Genomic DNA, 14,611 nt, shown 5'->3' on the forward strand with positions numbered 1-14,611 from the left:
CTTTTGCAGGAAAAGTTTAGGGAAACAAAAATGGTATTGTGATCTATTTAAAGTTCGCCTCTGAAAATGGTGATCATGAGAACGGACATGCAACAGTAATTAGCAGAGCTTACAGATCACAGTGCCATAAGGCATGCCAAAAGTTTCCACACCACTTAACTAGTTAACAACATCCCATCTGGACAGATGATAGATAAGGGCACATATGTCACTTGAGGAAGGATTATCTTGCTCAATCAGAGATAAACAGGGAATGTACCAATTTTCTTTCAAAATAGGCCATGAACGCAATTAGCTGTTGACGTATGTCACACCGTCTCGTGCCACAGCATTAAGTGAGCAGCCACAATATCGAACCCCGGTTGGCTGCCAGCACCAGCTCCTCCTCCTCCTCCTTCCAGTGAGGATTCCAGGTCAAATGCATGCAGCGAACACCATCGTTTGAACACTACAGGACTCTTTCTACCTGCTATAAGACTTTATAGCTCATCTACCACTTGTGGACGGGGACTTTTGACTCTAGCAAATTTTTTAGCTGACTGATGATTAATGGATTAGCAAAATCAGCATCTAAACATCCTTGCAATACTTGCCGTGTTCCATATTCAGGTGTATACATATTCCCATCTGGTAGCTTGACGGGTGAAAATGATGCTTACTGGTCTAACTCAGGTCTAACTGCTTCTATCATAAAATGTGCACTGTCTTACTTATGTGTATGTACAGAATGTGTAGATAAACAAGTCTGTGTCTAGGCCTCTGTGCATGTGTGCGCATGTGTGTGTACATGTGAGATCAGGTGGAGTGGGAGGGAACCAGAGGCTGGAGCAGGGTTGGTCACTAGACTGATGTCACGCAGTGTGTGGGAGCGGAAGGATTTGATGAGCATAAACCTCCATAAGCTAGGACCTAAAGGCTTACTGGCTTTACACCCATCTGTCTCTCTCTCTCTCTGTCTCACACACACACACACACATCCACACACACAAACACACACTGACAGTCTTTCATACTCACTCACCTCTTGTCTCATTTTCCCTCAGCTTCTTTCATAATCACACTCAAATACATGCACACACGCACAAACACAACCTGTCTGGCTGTGTTGATCAAAATGCTTCAGATTGTACATCTAAGCCAAATATGAACTCATCATAATGATATGGTGTTCCTGCAGGATTAGGACGCTCTGCCTGCCTCATGTGACATGGCTGCTCCCTTCTTTCCCACAAACTTCTGTGCCAAATGGATCAGCAGACGCTGTTTAAAGTAAACTGGTCATAGGTTGCGGACGCCACATGTGGAACTCATCTTCAGGTGAAACAAAACACATACATTACTATGCAGAACATTAATGCTGTGTAAAGTTATGGAAGATGCTGAGATGTGGATGTATTGTCTTGCAGTATTTTGGGCGGGAGACCCAATTGTTAGAAGGTTTTATTCTGTTAATAAATGTATAGTAGAGGGTTGGTCAAGTTAAAAAAAAAAAAAAAAAAAAGTGGCTGTTTGGGATTGGAGAGAGTTTAGAGGAATAGAAGAAGAGACAAACTGTGATACACAATGAAATATTTTTACACGGTTAAAGATTCAGCTGTCATAACTGAACATTTTCTAACATCACTAATTTAGCTTTTTCTTTGCTATTGCTCAACTAAGAAAGCCATGCTAAAAGAGGACATGACAAACATCAGCCACATTTAAGAGGAACAAGACGAGGCCAAACAACATTTTACCCTGAGTCGCTGGTGAATGATGGTTCCACAATTTAATTATCAGTAATAACTGTCATGTGTTGGGCAGTTGACTTTTGGTGGTTGCTTTGAGTACTGGACAAAGACAGGGTTTGTTGCCCTTGCTATGGATCTTCCTGCCCTGTCCATGTGCCATCGCTCATTTGACAGAGCAAGTCTGCAAGTAAACAAGGCAGATCGGATAGAGGGATCTGCCATGGTCACAGCAGTGTAACCTGACTTCTACAAGTAAGCGATAGAAAGAACAGGGTAATATTTACTTTGAGTTACTCTTTGGTGCACAATGGGACTTCATACTTTTGGTGATTTTAACATCTTGTGGGGATTCCTAATATTTCCTTAATATTTCAGTATGGAAGTGTATGAATATTTGTATGTGATAGGTAAATATGTAAATATTGATATGTAAAACACATCATGACAGTGTGTATTAGCCCTATAATATAGTTGGTTTTCTTCAGTCTTTAAGTCCTGACACTGTTTTCTGAAGAGACAGTAAGTTCCCCTACTTTTGTGAATAAACCCGAGGACACAGTGGTGAGGATGTAACCTGTGTGTATTTAACCAGCCCACCTGAGCCCCTCTGCAGCTCCGGCAGCAGCACGCAGCGGACCGTGACCCGAGCTGGAGGCACTGCGCATGCCCGAGGCAACTTAATATGAATGCCGCTTCACGTCTCAAGACATCTCAGATCCAGGTAGGGATATAGCCCGCTTATTAGTGGGCATCTCTCTGTCATTTGCTTACCAGTCTTCGGTCTTGTGCTGTGGATGTAATTCTTATTCCTGTCGCCGGGAATTGTGTTTTAAATGCACCGCTTTCGCAAAAAAAAAAAAAAAAAAAAATCAAGCTAAAATCTCTCCACATCAACAAAACTCCAAGACAGTGTGCGGACAAAATTATTTGTGGTTGGTAACATTTATGCTAGCTGCTGCAGCAACGTTAGCCAAAATATGTTAACGGGGTTGTTTTGGTGTCGCTCAGTGTTTGCATGGCTTCGTGTCTGTCTTGCGTGTTGTATAGGCTCGGACAGCTAGTTTTGTGTTCTGGTTGGGGTTTCGTTAGCTGCTCAGTCTTGACATGCACAGACAGGAACAGCTTGCGGCTAGCTAATGCTAGCAATGCTAACTTGGCGAGTGTGAATGGAAAAGGGTGCATCAGATTTACTCCGGCGGTGATGTTAAATACTCTGTGACCCGTGTGCACTGCCTTCCTCTAACATGTTCCTGTCTCCCACCACCTCAGCCGGAGAGCTGACGTTAATGGGTTATTCGACTGAACACACAGTTTTTGCGGCTCTCGGTGCATGTGAAGCTGTCATTCCGGTGTGTTGACACCACTGTACCCGTACATGCTGTCATGTTAACTGAGGGACAAGGTGGCAGACACTGCAACGTTAGCCGTGTCTGTGCTTATAGTCTTTGCATTTGCAGTAACGTTACCTAACCATGTCCACTTTTGCAGAGATGCAGTTTAATGTGCCAGCTCTAGTAATCTTTCTTTTAAGGCTACTAATAGTGAGCCTCCTTTCCCGTTCAGGACCTTTTAAATGTTAATCAGTAATATATAGAATAGCTATTTTAGGATAAGCATCATACAGCAAACGACTGTGCAATGTTTTTTCAGATTGTGTAAAGATATTGAACAAATTGCATGAACTCATTCTTATATATAATCAAGGCGATCTTACAGTAATATGGCCAAAGTGGCAATCATATTATTCAGTCATGTCATGGTAAATACAGCAACGATATTCATTGACACCTCTTGGTCAAGGATTACCCAGGAAACCGATCCTAAAAGTACAGTCAAAAGAAATGGGACATGTAGGAACCATGTGAATGAGGATGATGAGTGTAATCATTCTGCAGGGCTAAACACCTGCTAAGGGCCTTGTCTGATTCTGTTCTAGATGGTTGATAATTTTGGCTTTAAAAAATAAAAAATGAACAGAAATCCTGGTTCTTGCACAGACCACAATGCAGACTGAAGGCTGTTGTGTAGATTTTAACACGTATGCATTATGTAAATTCAGTAGGCTAATCTCTTTTCAGGAAGAAGACAGGTAGCTAGTATAGTATAACATTAGAGGAGTCATGTTGGTAGGATGCTATTAGGATTCATAGATCCCTGCTAAGCATTCTTGTATAGTATACAAAGTTAAGTTGTCATCATGAGATAAGTGGACCCAGTTTAAATTATCAGTGCTATGGTTTAAGGGCTGGCCAGTTCAACTAAATGGCAGCTGTGTTAGTTGAGTTTGGCACCTTGCTCAACCACATTTTAAGTTACTTTACCTGAATGCTAAATCCCTTGCATGTATGGGTTGAGTATATTGGCAAATTGGGTAAAATGTAAAACATTTATGTAAATATGCCCTCACAGTAATACAGTTAATCTCCCTATAGATTCACAATAAATGCGTCCAGTTTTACATGCAGTCTTCCATGTGACTTGTTTGAAGGCAGTGTTAAATGATCTGAGGATTTTATGATTTTATGCCATTTTCAGTGTATTGCAAGTGATCTTTGGACATGCATCTCCTTGTGACTTGTTGAAACACAGTGTGACACTGTGATTTGATGATTGTGCAACAACCGTTCTCAGTATACTGTATATTGCAAATGATCTTTGGACATGCTTCTCCATATATCTTGTGGTCAGCATTTGTGGGACAGGATGTGATGACTGCATAACAGCTGTTTTTTAAATTATACTGCTAGTGAAACTTTACAGTTCTAAATAGTGTTTATATCCCTCAACACTAGAGATTCCAGTTTAACAGCTTTAATATCAGACTTTGCCTGGCCAATTAAATCTGCCCTAGATATATTTGTACATCAAAGGTCACTGATGTTTTTTTTTTTTGTTTTTTTTTTATGGCTGTTTATATGGCATCACTAACATAGCCTTACCCTGCAATCCATTCAAGCAATGGATTTACTTGCTTTGTTTTCACATCAGATGCATGATGTACACACTTTTTACCATCTGAAGATATTTACCAGGGCATAAATCTGATTAGTGACGTTGGCTGATGTTGTTTTACAGTACAGATTTACTGTGGCCGTTCTGTAATGCATCTGTCTGAACTTGTTGCAAGGCACCTCTTATGGAAATGGATGTATTAAAAATGTCTTCTTATCACAAGTCTTTGCATTATGCTTAACCTATTGATATACTTAGTCTAGGAAGTAGCCATCTATATATTAGCAGTTAGACTTGTAGAAACTCACCAAGGACTGGGTTTTGTAGCGCAAATACATTTTAAAACATGGTTATCTTTCTATGAAAGATATAAAACTCCGGGAAGTGGAAGTTTGACTATGCTCTGATGCTGCTGACAGAGTGATTTTAATGACTCAAACAGTTTTGCAATGATTTTTGTCTGTCTTCCTGATGATGCCGCCCATGCTCATTTTGTCATTTTCTCCTTTATGTTTTTCAGTAACCAGCATGGGCAGTTAAGAAAAATAGGCCAGTTATCTGCTGTGTGGAGGACAGAAGGTTTGTAAAACCCCAGAGCGCCCCACCCCCCACCCCCTTCCCACTTAGACAGTCCAACAAGTTTCCAGCACCATGGCTGAAGAAGACTATGGCAGCTTTGTGGACTGGAACCAGATGGGGGATCTGGCCAAGAGCAGCGGGCCCACCAAGGTTGACTGTAAAGACCTGAAAGAGTTCAAACAGATGGCTCGGCAGGGTTACTGGGCCAAAAACCACAAACTACGGGCACAAGTCTACCAGCAGCTCATCAAAGCCATTCCCTGTCGTACAGTTACACCAGATGCAGAAGTATATCGTGATATTATGGGAAATGCAGCCACTAAGAAGCCCTCCTCCCACATCCCGTTGCCAGAGTTTGTGGATGGAAGTCCAGTGCCGCGGTATTGTCTGAAGGTAGAGGCAGTAGCCTCAGCCCATCAGATTATTAACTGCCTGGCTGGACAGTTTCCAGATATCTCCCACTGCCCATCACTTCCAGCTGTTACTTCTTTGCTCCTGCACTTCAGCGTTGACGAAGCTCAGTGTTTTGAGCACGTCAGCCGCATATTGGCCTGCAACGAGCCAGGCAAGCGACTGCTGGACCAGACTTTCCTGGCCTATGAGTCTGGCTGCATGACTTTTGGTGACCTGGCCAACAAGTACTGCACAGCCGCCCACAAATTAATTGTAGCCACAGCCCAGGATGTGCTAGAAGTCTACTCAGACTGGCAACGCTGGGTGCTTGGTGACCTGCCTTTCAGCCATGTGGTCAGGGTCCTGGATGTCTACCTAGTGGAGGGCTACAAGATTCTCTACCGTGTGGCTATCGCCTTGCTCAAGTTCTATCGCAAGCATAAAGCAGGAGCCCAGGGGGGCCCGGGCACCCAGCAGCAACAGGATTCAGGCAAAGTCAAGGCGGACATTCAGGCTTTCATCAAGGGCATTGCCTCCATCGTCACACCTGACAAGCTGCTAGAGAAGGCCTTCTCCATCCGTCTGTTTAGCCGTAAGGAGATCACTCTGCTGCAGCTCACAAATGAAAAGTCCTTGCAGCAGAAGGGAATCACTGTCAAACAGAAGCGGTACAGTCAATAATATGATTTTTATGTGGTAAATTGTGACCATCTTCTTGTGGGCTTTCTTGACAAAGCCATTACATATTTCATCAGTGAGGACATAGAATCCATCACTTGTATAATGTATCACGCAGCTATACATGTAAGAATCATAGACATTGTAAGAGTACCTTTTATGATTCAAAATGAAATTTAGTTTACCAGCCCATATATCTATCAGTCTGGTGAAAATGGACATTCTTGAACTTGATTCAATGTAAGACACAGTTGCTGGACTATGAATTCAATCACAGTGGTATGCACAGAATGAAAGGAATGCAATGTTAAAATGGTACAGGACCATTTTAGACTTCTTTTTTTTTTTATCACTAAAGTACTCCACAGCAAAAGCAAGAGGTTACAATAGACGACTTGTTCGAGCAATTTCATTTACTTCATTGGTAGGAATGTTGTGTTCTTTTAAGCTTTTCACTCTGGCATGCTTTGGGGATTGGTTTAAGTTGCTCTTGCATCCTTGTCTCACGTCATCTTCTTGTTTCCTTTTTGTCTGGTTTGTGCCACTTTTCCATCCACCATCTTCTGTCTCATCTGCACTCCACTGCTGTGCTCACTACATTGGTTCTTTTACAGTCCTAGGTGGGTTCTCCTCACTATGCTACTCTGCAGATCTGTGTCTAATTCTGTCATTTGCTCTCAGAATAGATATATTATTAAAATTGCACTTTGGTTTTCATACACAATGGTAATATATCACATGAGTGGTCAACACCACTAGAATCAATCTTTTTAAAGGTTTCTGCATCACTGTGATCTGCCTCTCATTCTGTTCCTCTCCATCTCTGCCTGTGTTTGTATGTTTGGGGCGTCTCCAGGCGGAACGTGCAGCTGGCACTTAACCCTGACACTTTCTCCTCTGAGATTGTCAGCGCCAAGGAGATGCGGGACATCTGGTCATGGATACCTGAGCGCTTTGCCCTGTGCCAACCACAACTACTCTTCACCACTTCCACCCATGGTTGCAGCCTGAACAGGTTGGCACAAAAAGCAAAGCTGTAAACCAAAAAACAAATGCCAAAGGCAAAAAGTTGTAGCCTTGGAACAAAAGGTGCTGAGACTGCTGTGATTTTTATTAAATTTTATTTTTTTATTGTCTATTCATATTAAATGAAGTCAACTTAATAGGCGAAGAAAAAATCTTTCCAGTGAGGCATTTTTTGTGCTTCTAGTACAAAAAATTTGTTTTTTGTTATGTATAGTTCTCAAACTTATTTTCTTATACTTTTCCACATACAGATACAGATTCTGTCTATGGTAACCAGCAGGCCTACCTTTATTATAATGCATTGTCATGGCAATAAAGGCATTGTCATATTAAGCATTAATTTCAGCCATCTATTAAATGGTTCTGTTTCTGTGATGAAACAGAAATAATATGTTTTTAAAAAGTAATTACAGAGCTCAGCAGAGTTTGGTTTTGTATTTAGTCACTGTCTCATTTTACTTAAGTAAATCTGGTAAACTGACAGTACACGACTGTTGCTTATACATGATCCATTAAATATGTTTTATGTTTTAGATTCAGGTGTTGATTAAGTGACATGGCATGAATTAAACTTAAACACATTTCTTCTCCAGATTCTACTCACATTGTGAAGGCTACGAACCCACTCTGCTCCTAATCCGGACCACAGATGGCGATGTAAGTAACACACAGAGCAAACTCTGTCATGGTCACCCCCAGTCATTTTTACAAGTCAACTTGAATTTTGAGAAGCTTTTGTCGCAGTGAATCAAGGATGCACATTATTATGAGTAAAAACTCAAGGGATATGATAACATCCTGATGTCATAACAACAGACATGCAGCTAAGATCAGTGAGCCTTTTTCATATTCAGTTTTTTCAGCCTGATTGTGCCAAAATCAGTGTTAAAAATTAGCTCTGTCATATTTCTATGTCCTCAGCCTTGGTTAGGACAGAATTACTTTGATATTTAAGGTAAAAAGTGAACTGCAGTTAGAACAGTATTGGTATAGCTCTGAAAAACCCTTTTTTGTCTCAGACACTTAGTGTTTCAGATGCCTTTGTATATCAATCAAATGGGGAACTGGTAGTAAATGATTCTTGCTGACTGCAGTTGTGTTGGGCTGACAAAACCCACCCTTGAAAAACTTGTGAACCATATGCACTTCTGCACAGACCTACACACAGTCAGCCAGTGTTTTTCTCAATAACTAGAAAGGTCCACAGAAGCTGTCTGCTTTTTAAAAGAGACTTTATTCTCGTGAATTGGTGTCAAAGGTCACTGTTACACAGGTGTCGTATGATTGGATTATAGCGCTACAAAGGGATCCCACCATGAACATTGGAAGTTAACAGATAACAATCTTCCACTACTGTGAGGTATTTTTGAGAATAAAACCAGCGAGCAAATCAAAAAGATTAAATTTTTTCCCTCAGGTATGTGGAGCCTTCCTGTCCACTGACTGGGAGGAGCGGAAGAGAGGAGGCAACAAATTGAGTTTCTTTGGCACAGGGGAGTGCTTTGTCTTCAGGGTGAGTTTATTTTAGTGTTTTAGTAAATTTTTTTATTTATTTAATTTAATTTTTTATTTTTTTTGTGCTCTTGAGGAATCAAATGAAGAGATTTTTCTTATTCTGAGCAGTACCTCACTATAACCACCAGAGGGTACCATCCACTCTTCTTATGTTTTTAAGGTAGTGTCCCTGGCCTCAATTGGTATCCAAGGATCCCATTTGAAAAGCCTGACTTGTAGGTCACAATTCATCAAACGGACATTGCTTTGTCCTCCTCTGCAAAAAAAAAAAAAAAAAAAAAAAAAAAACTGCCTCACGTCATGTTTAATTTGCTTGTGATGTTGCAGCACTGAGCTTTGGCTTTAATAACACCTGGGCTGGAAACAGCAAAGCAGACTGGGTCTCTAATGCCTTCTGTATGAATTATTTACTTGGCTTTCTGTGTTGATGCACAGCTGTGGGCTGTCTGAGCCAGACACACAAGAAAACACAGTCATCTCACACACTAATACTTAAACACACACTGATTGGAAACTCTTGTAACTTGATCCAGTAGTATCTGACCAGGCCTTCACCTGACACCACACCTGACACACATAAGAGACAAGCCAGCAGGGACTGATGTCTATCAGATGTGCAGCCGATGGTTGGAGAGGGAGAGGAGGGAATTAATGGCATATATTCTTTGCAGTAACAAAACAATAGCCAGGTCCTCACATGAAGCATCAGCCTATTTATTTTAAGAATTGGTTGGAATTTAAGATGCGTATCTTGTCACCTAAATACAAATTTCTTTTCAAGTGAATACATTTATAATGCTACTTTATCTAATGTGTGATGCCCTGGTGTGTAATTGATGATGACTGCCTTACAGTAGTGGTCACTACTTTGTTTTCCCTTGTTAGCTAAAGCCAGAGATGGAGCGCTATGAGTGGGTGGTGATCCGCCACCCTGAGCTAGCCTCCTCCATCAAGACCCATGGTCAAGAGGACAGTGCCTCCTCTGAGGGCCAAAACTCAGACAGCAATAACTTACAGCAGCCAGAGAAACCTGCTGGAGATCTGTCGCCCTTCCTCTCTGCTCGCCACTTCAACCTTAACTCCAAGAATACTTCCATGTTCATGGCTGGAAACTTTGACTCCATCATAGTGGGTGAGTTGATTATTACAGCAAGTCATTGCTGTATGTTTTGCATTTCTTATCTCTTTTTGGGTATTTTTTTTTCTTCTTGCTCTCAGTAATTGACCATAATTTTGAGTCACATAGTGGAGTTAATGGGGGATTTTTCTACTGACATTTAAAACATCTTTATCTATTTATTTGACAAACTTCTTCATTAGCCTTCCACTACATTTAACACTTCATGTTGATGCAGAAATGCAGTGTTTGTTCCCAGCTGCTTGTAACATAGACTCTGTGCTCTTGTGTTTGATCAGGGGGAGGTGAAGGCAATGCTCTTTACATTGACTCAGAACTGAACCATGGGCGCACTGGCAGGTGCGCCACCTTTGACAACCCGCCCCTGTGTGCAGAGAGCTTCCAGGTTTCACTGCTGGAAGTATGGGGCTTCCAGGATGCCATGGCCTCATAATGCTGTACACATAAACACACACACACCACACATTCATGTAAATCCACATGGACACATGTTGATGAACACAAATTTTAACACTTAAATATTAAAGCAGAAAGTCATGATCAAAAAGTCCAGCAAAGTGTTTGATGTGGAAAACACAGATATGCAAACAGCACTACATCCGTCCTACAAATAAATATGATCAACTATTTTTTATTTATTACTGCAGTTAATCCAAATTTTAACATATGAACAAAAATGTGATATTTTTGTTTGTTTTTTCTTTATTTTTGTATTTACAGATTTGTATTATGGTTTACTAATTGTGTGTTGAAGTGTGAGTTATACGAAGGAATTGTTCAGGATCAACTCTAGATAAAGCTGGTATGAGATTCAGAGGTTTTTTTTTTAATGTCATCTGTGATGTATTCATGTTCATGCTGAGCTACAATATATACATTTCTGAATGTAAATTCAGTACTTTATGTTCTCTGGTTAAGCTCATTCTGCCAAATTTACTGTACAGCTATCTCTGCATTCCTAAAAAATCGATCATTTACCAGGTCTATGATAAAATGTGTGAAGTCAAGTCTTCATTTGGTGACAAGTGTTTTTAAATGTTGAAAGAGCAATGCTAAGATGTAAAGTTGTACCATGTTAGCTAGGTGTTTGGCCAAGTCCTGTTGCACTTCCCCACATTTCTTGATTTATTGTACATATGTGGGAGATCTGGAGTAATTAATGTGGTGTGTGTTTGAATATCAGTGGTGAATTTGAGTGTTGCCATTTTGCACCATATGTCAAAGCTTTCTTTTGAATGAGTGGCAGTATTTCCTTTGTATAGTAAATGAATATTCACGTGAATAACAGTACAAACATATTTTTTTTTTTTTTTTTTTAAGTAAAATCTCAAAACGTGTTTTTTGGTTTACGAGTAATGGAAATTAATGCAGTTTGCTCATCCTGTATGCTCATTTCCTGTTACTTCCGTCCTTTCCTCTGTTAAAAAAGTAACAAAAGAAGTCCAAAATTGTGCCCTGTTGGCAAAGTGTTGTTGGGGTTACATCACCTATTTGTATTTGTATGTTCGAATATGTGCTCTAGTGAAACATCAATTGAGTAACTACAAAAATATTCTACATGTGAAAATACAGCAATATGCTTTCAATAGCGTGACTCTGTCTTTGTGTTATTGTCTTTTTTTCTTCCACATCTATCACATCTCTGTCCCTGCAGAGAGCGGGCTACATTTCTCCAGACTGTTGCAGAAGTGTGCCAGATGCCTTTTTAAGTCAGCTGACCATGAATCTAACCCCCTAATCCCCATCTTCTCCAAGTAGTTACAGCTGGTATGTTTGTTCCCAAAATGACTGGACCATTTATATCATGAAGAAATTAGTACTTTATTTCAGTAAAAAATCATATCTGTGCAAGTCTCTAGGACCAAAAACATACAAACCATATGTTTCAAAATGTAAAATCACATTTTAAAAGATGTTTTGTTTAAAGAAAAACTTTAAAAAAAAAACTTAACTTTAAATTTAACACCAGTCAGAGTAGATACATGAAATGATAATGTCACAAATGTCATATCCACAGCAGGTAGGTCTGGGTTAAAAACACTAGCTGACTCCTAAATTACTCATACACACTTCTTGAATAGACACAGACTATTTTTGTTTGAATGTCTCCTGACAGTGAGCTGCGTGACTGGAAAATATGTAGCAGAAATGAGTCAAATATACGAACGAATATATATCTTTAAAAGCAGTCTGTCTTCTCAGTCTTCGGTTCATTAAAGTGATTACACTGCATTTGCTATGAACGGTACAAATTTAGTAACGGACAGTTACAGCTGATTTCCTCTATTTTGCTTGATGTTTCATTCAACATGTCGGTATAAATGCATTCCATGTCAATCAATGTCAATACATTAAAGCTGCATAAAATCTAAAGCCACTTCATTTCCAGTGGGTGTGGCTCGGCCTAATGCATCTGAAGAAGTGTGGCCTAGACAGCAGGGTGGTGGAGTAATTCCTTCTTTACAGTAAGTGGCATTGACTCCATCTTGCCAAGGCTGTGCTGTTCATTCAGGATTCACACTCTGCTAATCGCACATGCACGTCTATATTTAGCTGCTCCTTTGGGTGTTGGTCTGGCGTATCTCCTGAAAACCACGCTTTCCAGCCTCAAGGAGTAAGATGCTTAAGGTGTTTAACCCTACACTGAGATGGGTCTTTCCTTGACCAGCCCCCACCCCTCAGATAACAAGGGGCTGTGGACAGGGGATTAAGACATAGACTAAGGAGGTCCCGATAAATATTGTTTTGATTCACTGACTGAGTGTTTCTATGAGGTTATTGAGACAGAGGCGTCTCTGCTTTCAATTCCCATTCAGTGTGTTACTGAATGCATGCATTATGGACTGTATATCTGTCCTAAACAAAAGATAATTTTAATATTTTTTTTCTATTCTTTCCTTTACATAGAAAAGCAGAGGTTTATTACTAAATTTATTACTAAAAGCTTTTCCATTTCCACAACAGCAGCATTTTTAATGACTAAAAACTGAAAAGTTCTTCAGTGCTGTAAGAATGAAAGACGTAGTCATGCTGAAATAAGCCCATATGGGAAAAACACCAAACCTGAGGGTAGTCAGTGACTTCCTTAATTTAGATCCCGGTCAACTCTTACACAGAGCGGTTCCCTCTGTACAACTGTATCCTGGTCTGATCATAAATCACAGTACCACAGCCACTGAAAGATGAAGGAGCTAGATGTTGATCACTTGTGTTGATAACTATGATATATTGTTTGTGTCTAGATTTACATTATATTGTTCAGAAACAATGGATGCATTATAGTGCATCTTCAGTAGTATATTGATTGAATCCCTTCCTGTTCTCAACTCCTCCTCTTACAACCCATTGACTAAAGCCACTCAAGTGCAAGAGCATCCACCTAATCATTGTATCCATCGACCCGAAACAAACAGGAAACACAACTATGTGTAGGAGAATAGACTCATCATATTACTGCATGTTGTCAAATGTGCCGGTTGCAAATGTCTGCTGAGCATGTGTCCCAGTTCGGAACATCATTATCCAACGTCATCAGTAGAGGCTGCATCCCCATCCTCCTAAAAGAGTCCTGGATCAATGTGTGTTCAGTCAGAAGAGACAGAGAAAACAAAGTGAAAATCATCTCAGTCCACGTATTACTGCACACACACACACACACACACAGTCTGCCTCACAATGATCTATTCTTGTTGCAAAACGCAACCTTGCATTTGGCAGCCCGAGCAAGATGTTGGCCGAGTAAAGTGTTTCAAAGGAAGGAGGCCTGTGATGCTGCTGTAGAAATTGCATCATGAGTCAAGAGGCCTTACAGTCATACGGGGGGGGGGGGCTTCTCTGGTGCTGACTAGACTGGCAATGCAGAGAGCAGGATGGAGGGATGGATGGATGGAGGGGGAAGAAGAAGAAGAGGAGGACGAGGCATGGGGACTGCACAGGCTCTCTCTTCTGACTCACACGCGCATTTCTTCTCTCCCATGGTGTCCTAGCTCCCTCGACCCCCTCCTCTTTCTGGATCTCTGACCCTGCGCACTTGCTGGGAGCTGTACAGTGGGATGGGGGATTCTCGGTTCCCTCCCCCCACCACATACACACTCAACCAAATACACTCAGCCTCAAATTCTCTCACTCTCACGCTCAACACTGCTGCATATCACAGCTGACTGTAAACCACCCTCTGCTGCGTGGTAGAGTCCTGGTGCTAAATGTAGAAATGTGCTTAAGAAATAATATGCAACATTAGGGAGATCACCAAATCAACTGAGCTCCCTTGACTATGACAATCACATGTAGTCTGAATTTTTAACATAATGTATTTAGACATTTGAAAGCAAGTGTCTTGTCTTGGTTTTATTTCCTTCATAGCTAAGATAACACAAACAGCATTTTTTTTCCCCTTTAGATTAGCACTGTATCCACACCCTATTGCTTATCCCCATCATTTCATCCTCCTGCCTCTGAAGGGTGAATGCGTAGCTATCAAAGGGAAAGCCTGCAGCGGAGCGCACCAAAGTGATGCCCGATAGGGGTGACCTTCAAAAAAAAAAGAAAAATAAACAAAAACAGAAAACCCTTTCTTGGTATTGATTAAGTTGTTTATGGT

The 14,611-nt window shown here is 40.7% G+C and overlaps 1 protein-coding gene across 1 annotated transcript; it reads left to right on the plus strand.

Moving 5' to 3' along the window:
• Positions 1–2,312: 2,312 nt before the first annotated feature.
• On the plus strand, positions 2,313–11,610 carry tbc1d24 (TBC1 domain family, member 24). Its single transcript, XM_071463558.1, has 7 exons — positions 2,313–2,451; positions 5,203–6,322; positions 7,189–7,347; positions 7,952–8,015; positions 8,776–8,871; positions 9,759–10,005; positions 10,290–11,610. The coding sequence occupies exons 2-7, from the start codon at positions 5,334–5,336 to the stop codon at positions 10,442–10,444; spliced, it is 1,710 nt and encodes a 569-aa protein (XP_071319659.1). The 5' UTR covers positions 2,313–2,451; positions 5,203–5,333; the 3' UTR covers positions 10,445–11,610.
• Positions 11,611–14,611: the final 3,001 nt, after the last annotated feature.

Source organism: Trachinotus anak, unplaced genomic scaffold, assembly GCF_046630095.1.
Source record: "Trachinotus anak isolate AG129_WGS33_773 ecotype Australia unplaced genomic scaffold, CSIRO_AGI_Tana_v1 ptg000025l, whole genome shotgun sequence".
Classification (NCBI taxonomy): domain Eukaryota; kingdom Metazoa; phylum Chordata; class Actinopteri; order Carangiformes; family Carangidae; genus Trachinotus; species Trachinotus anak.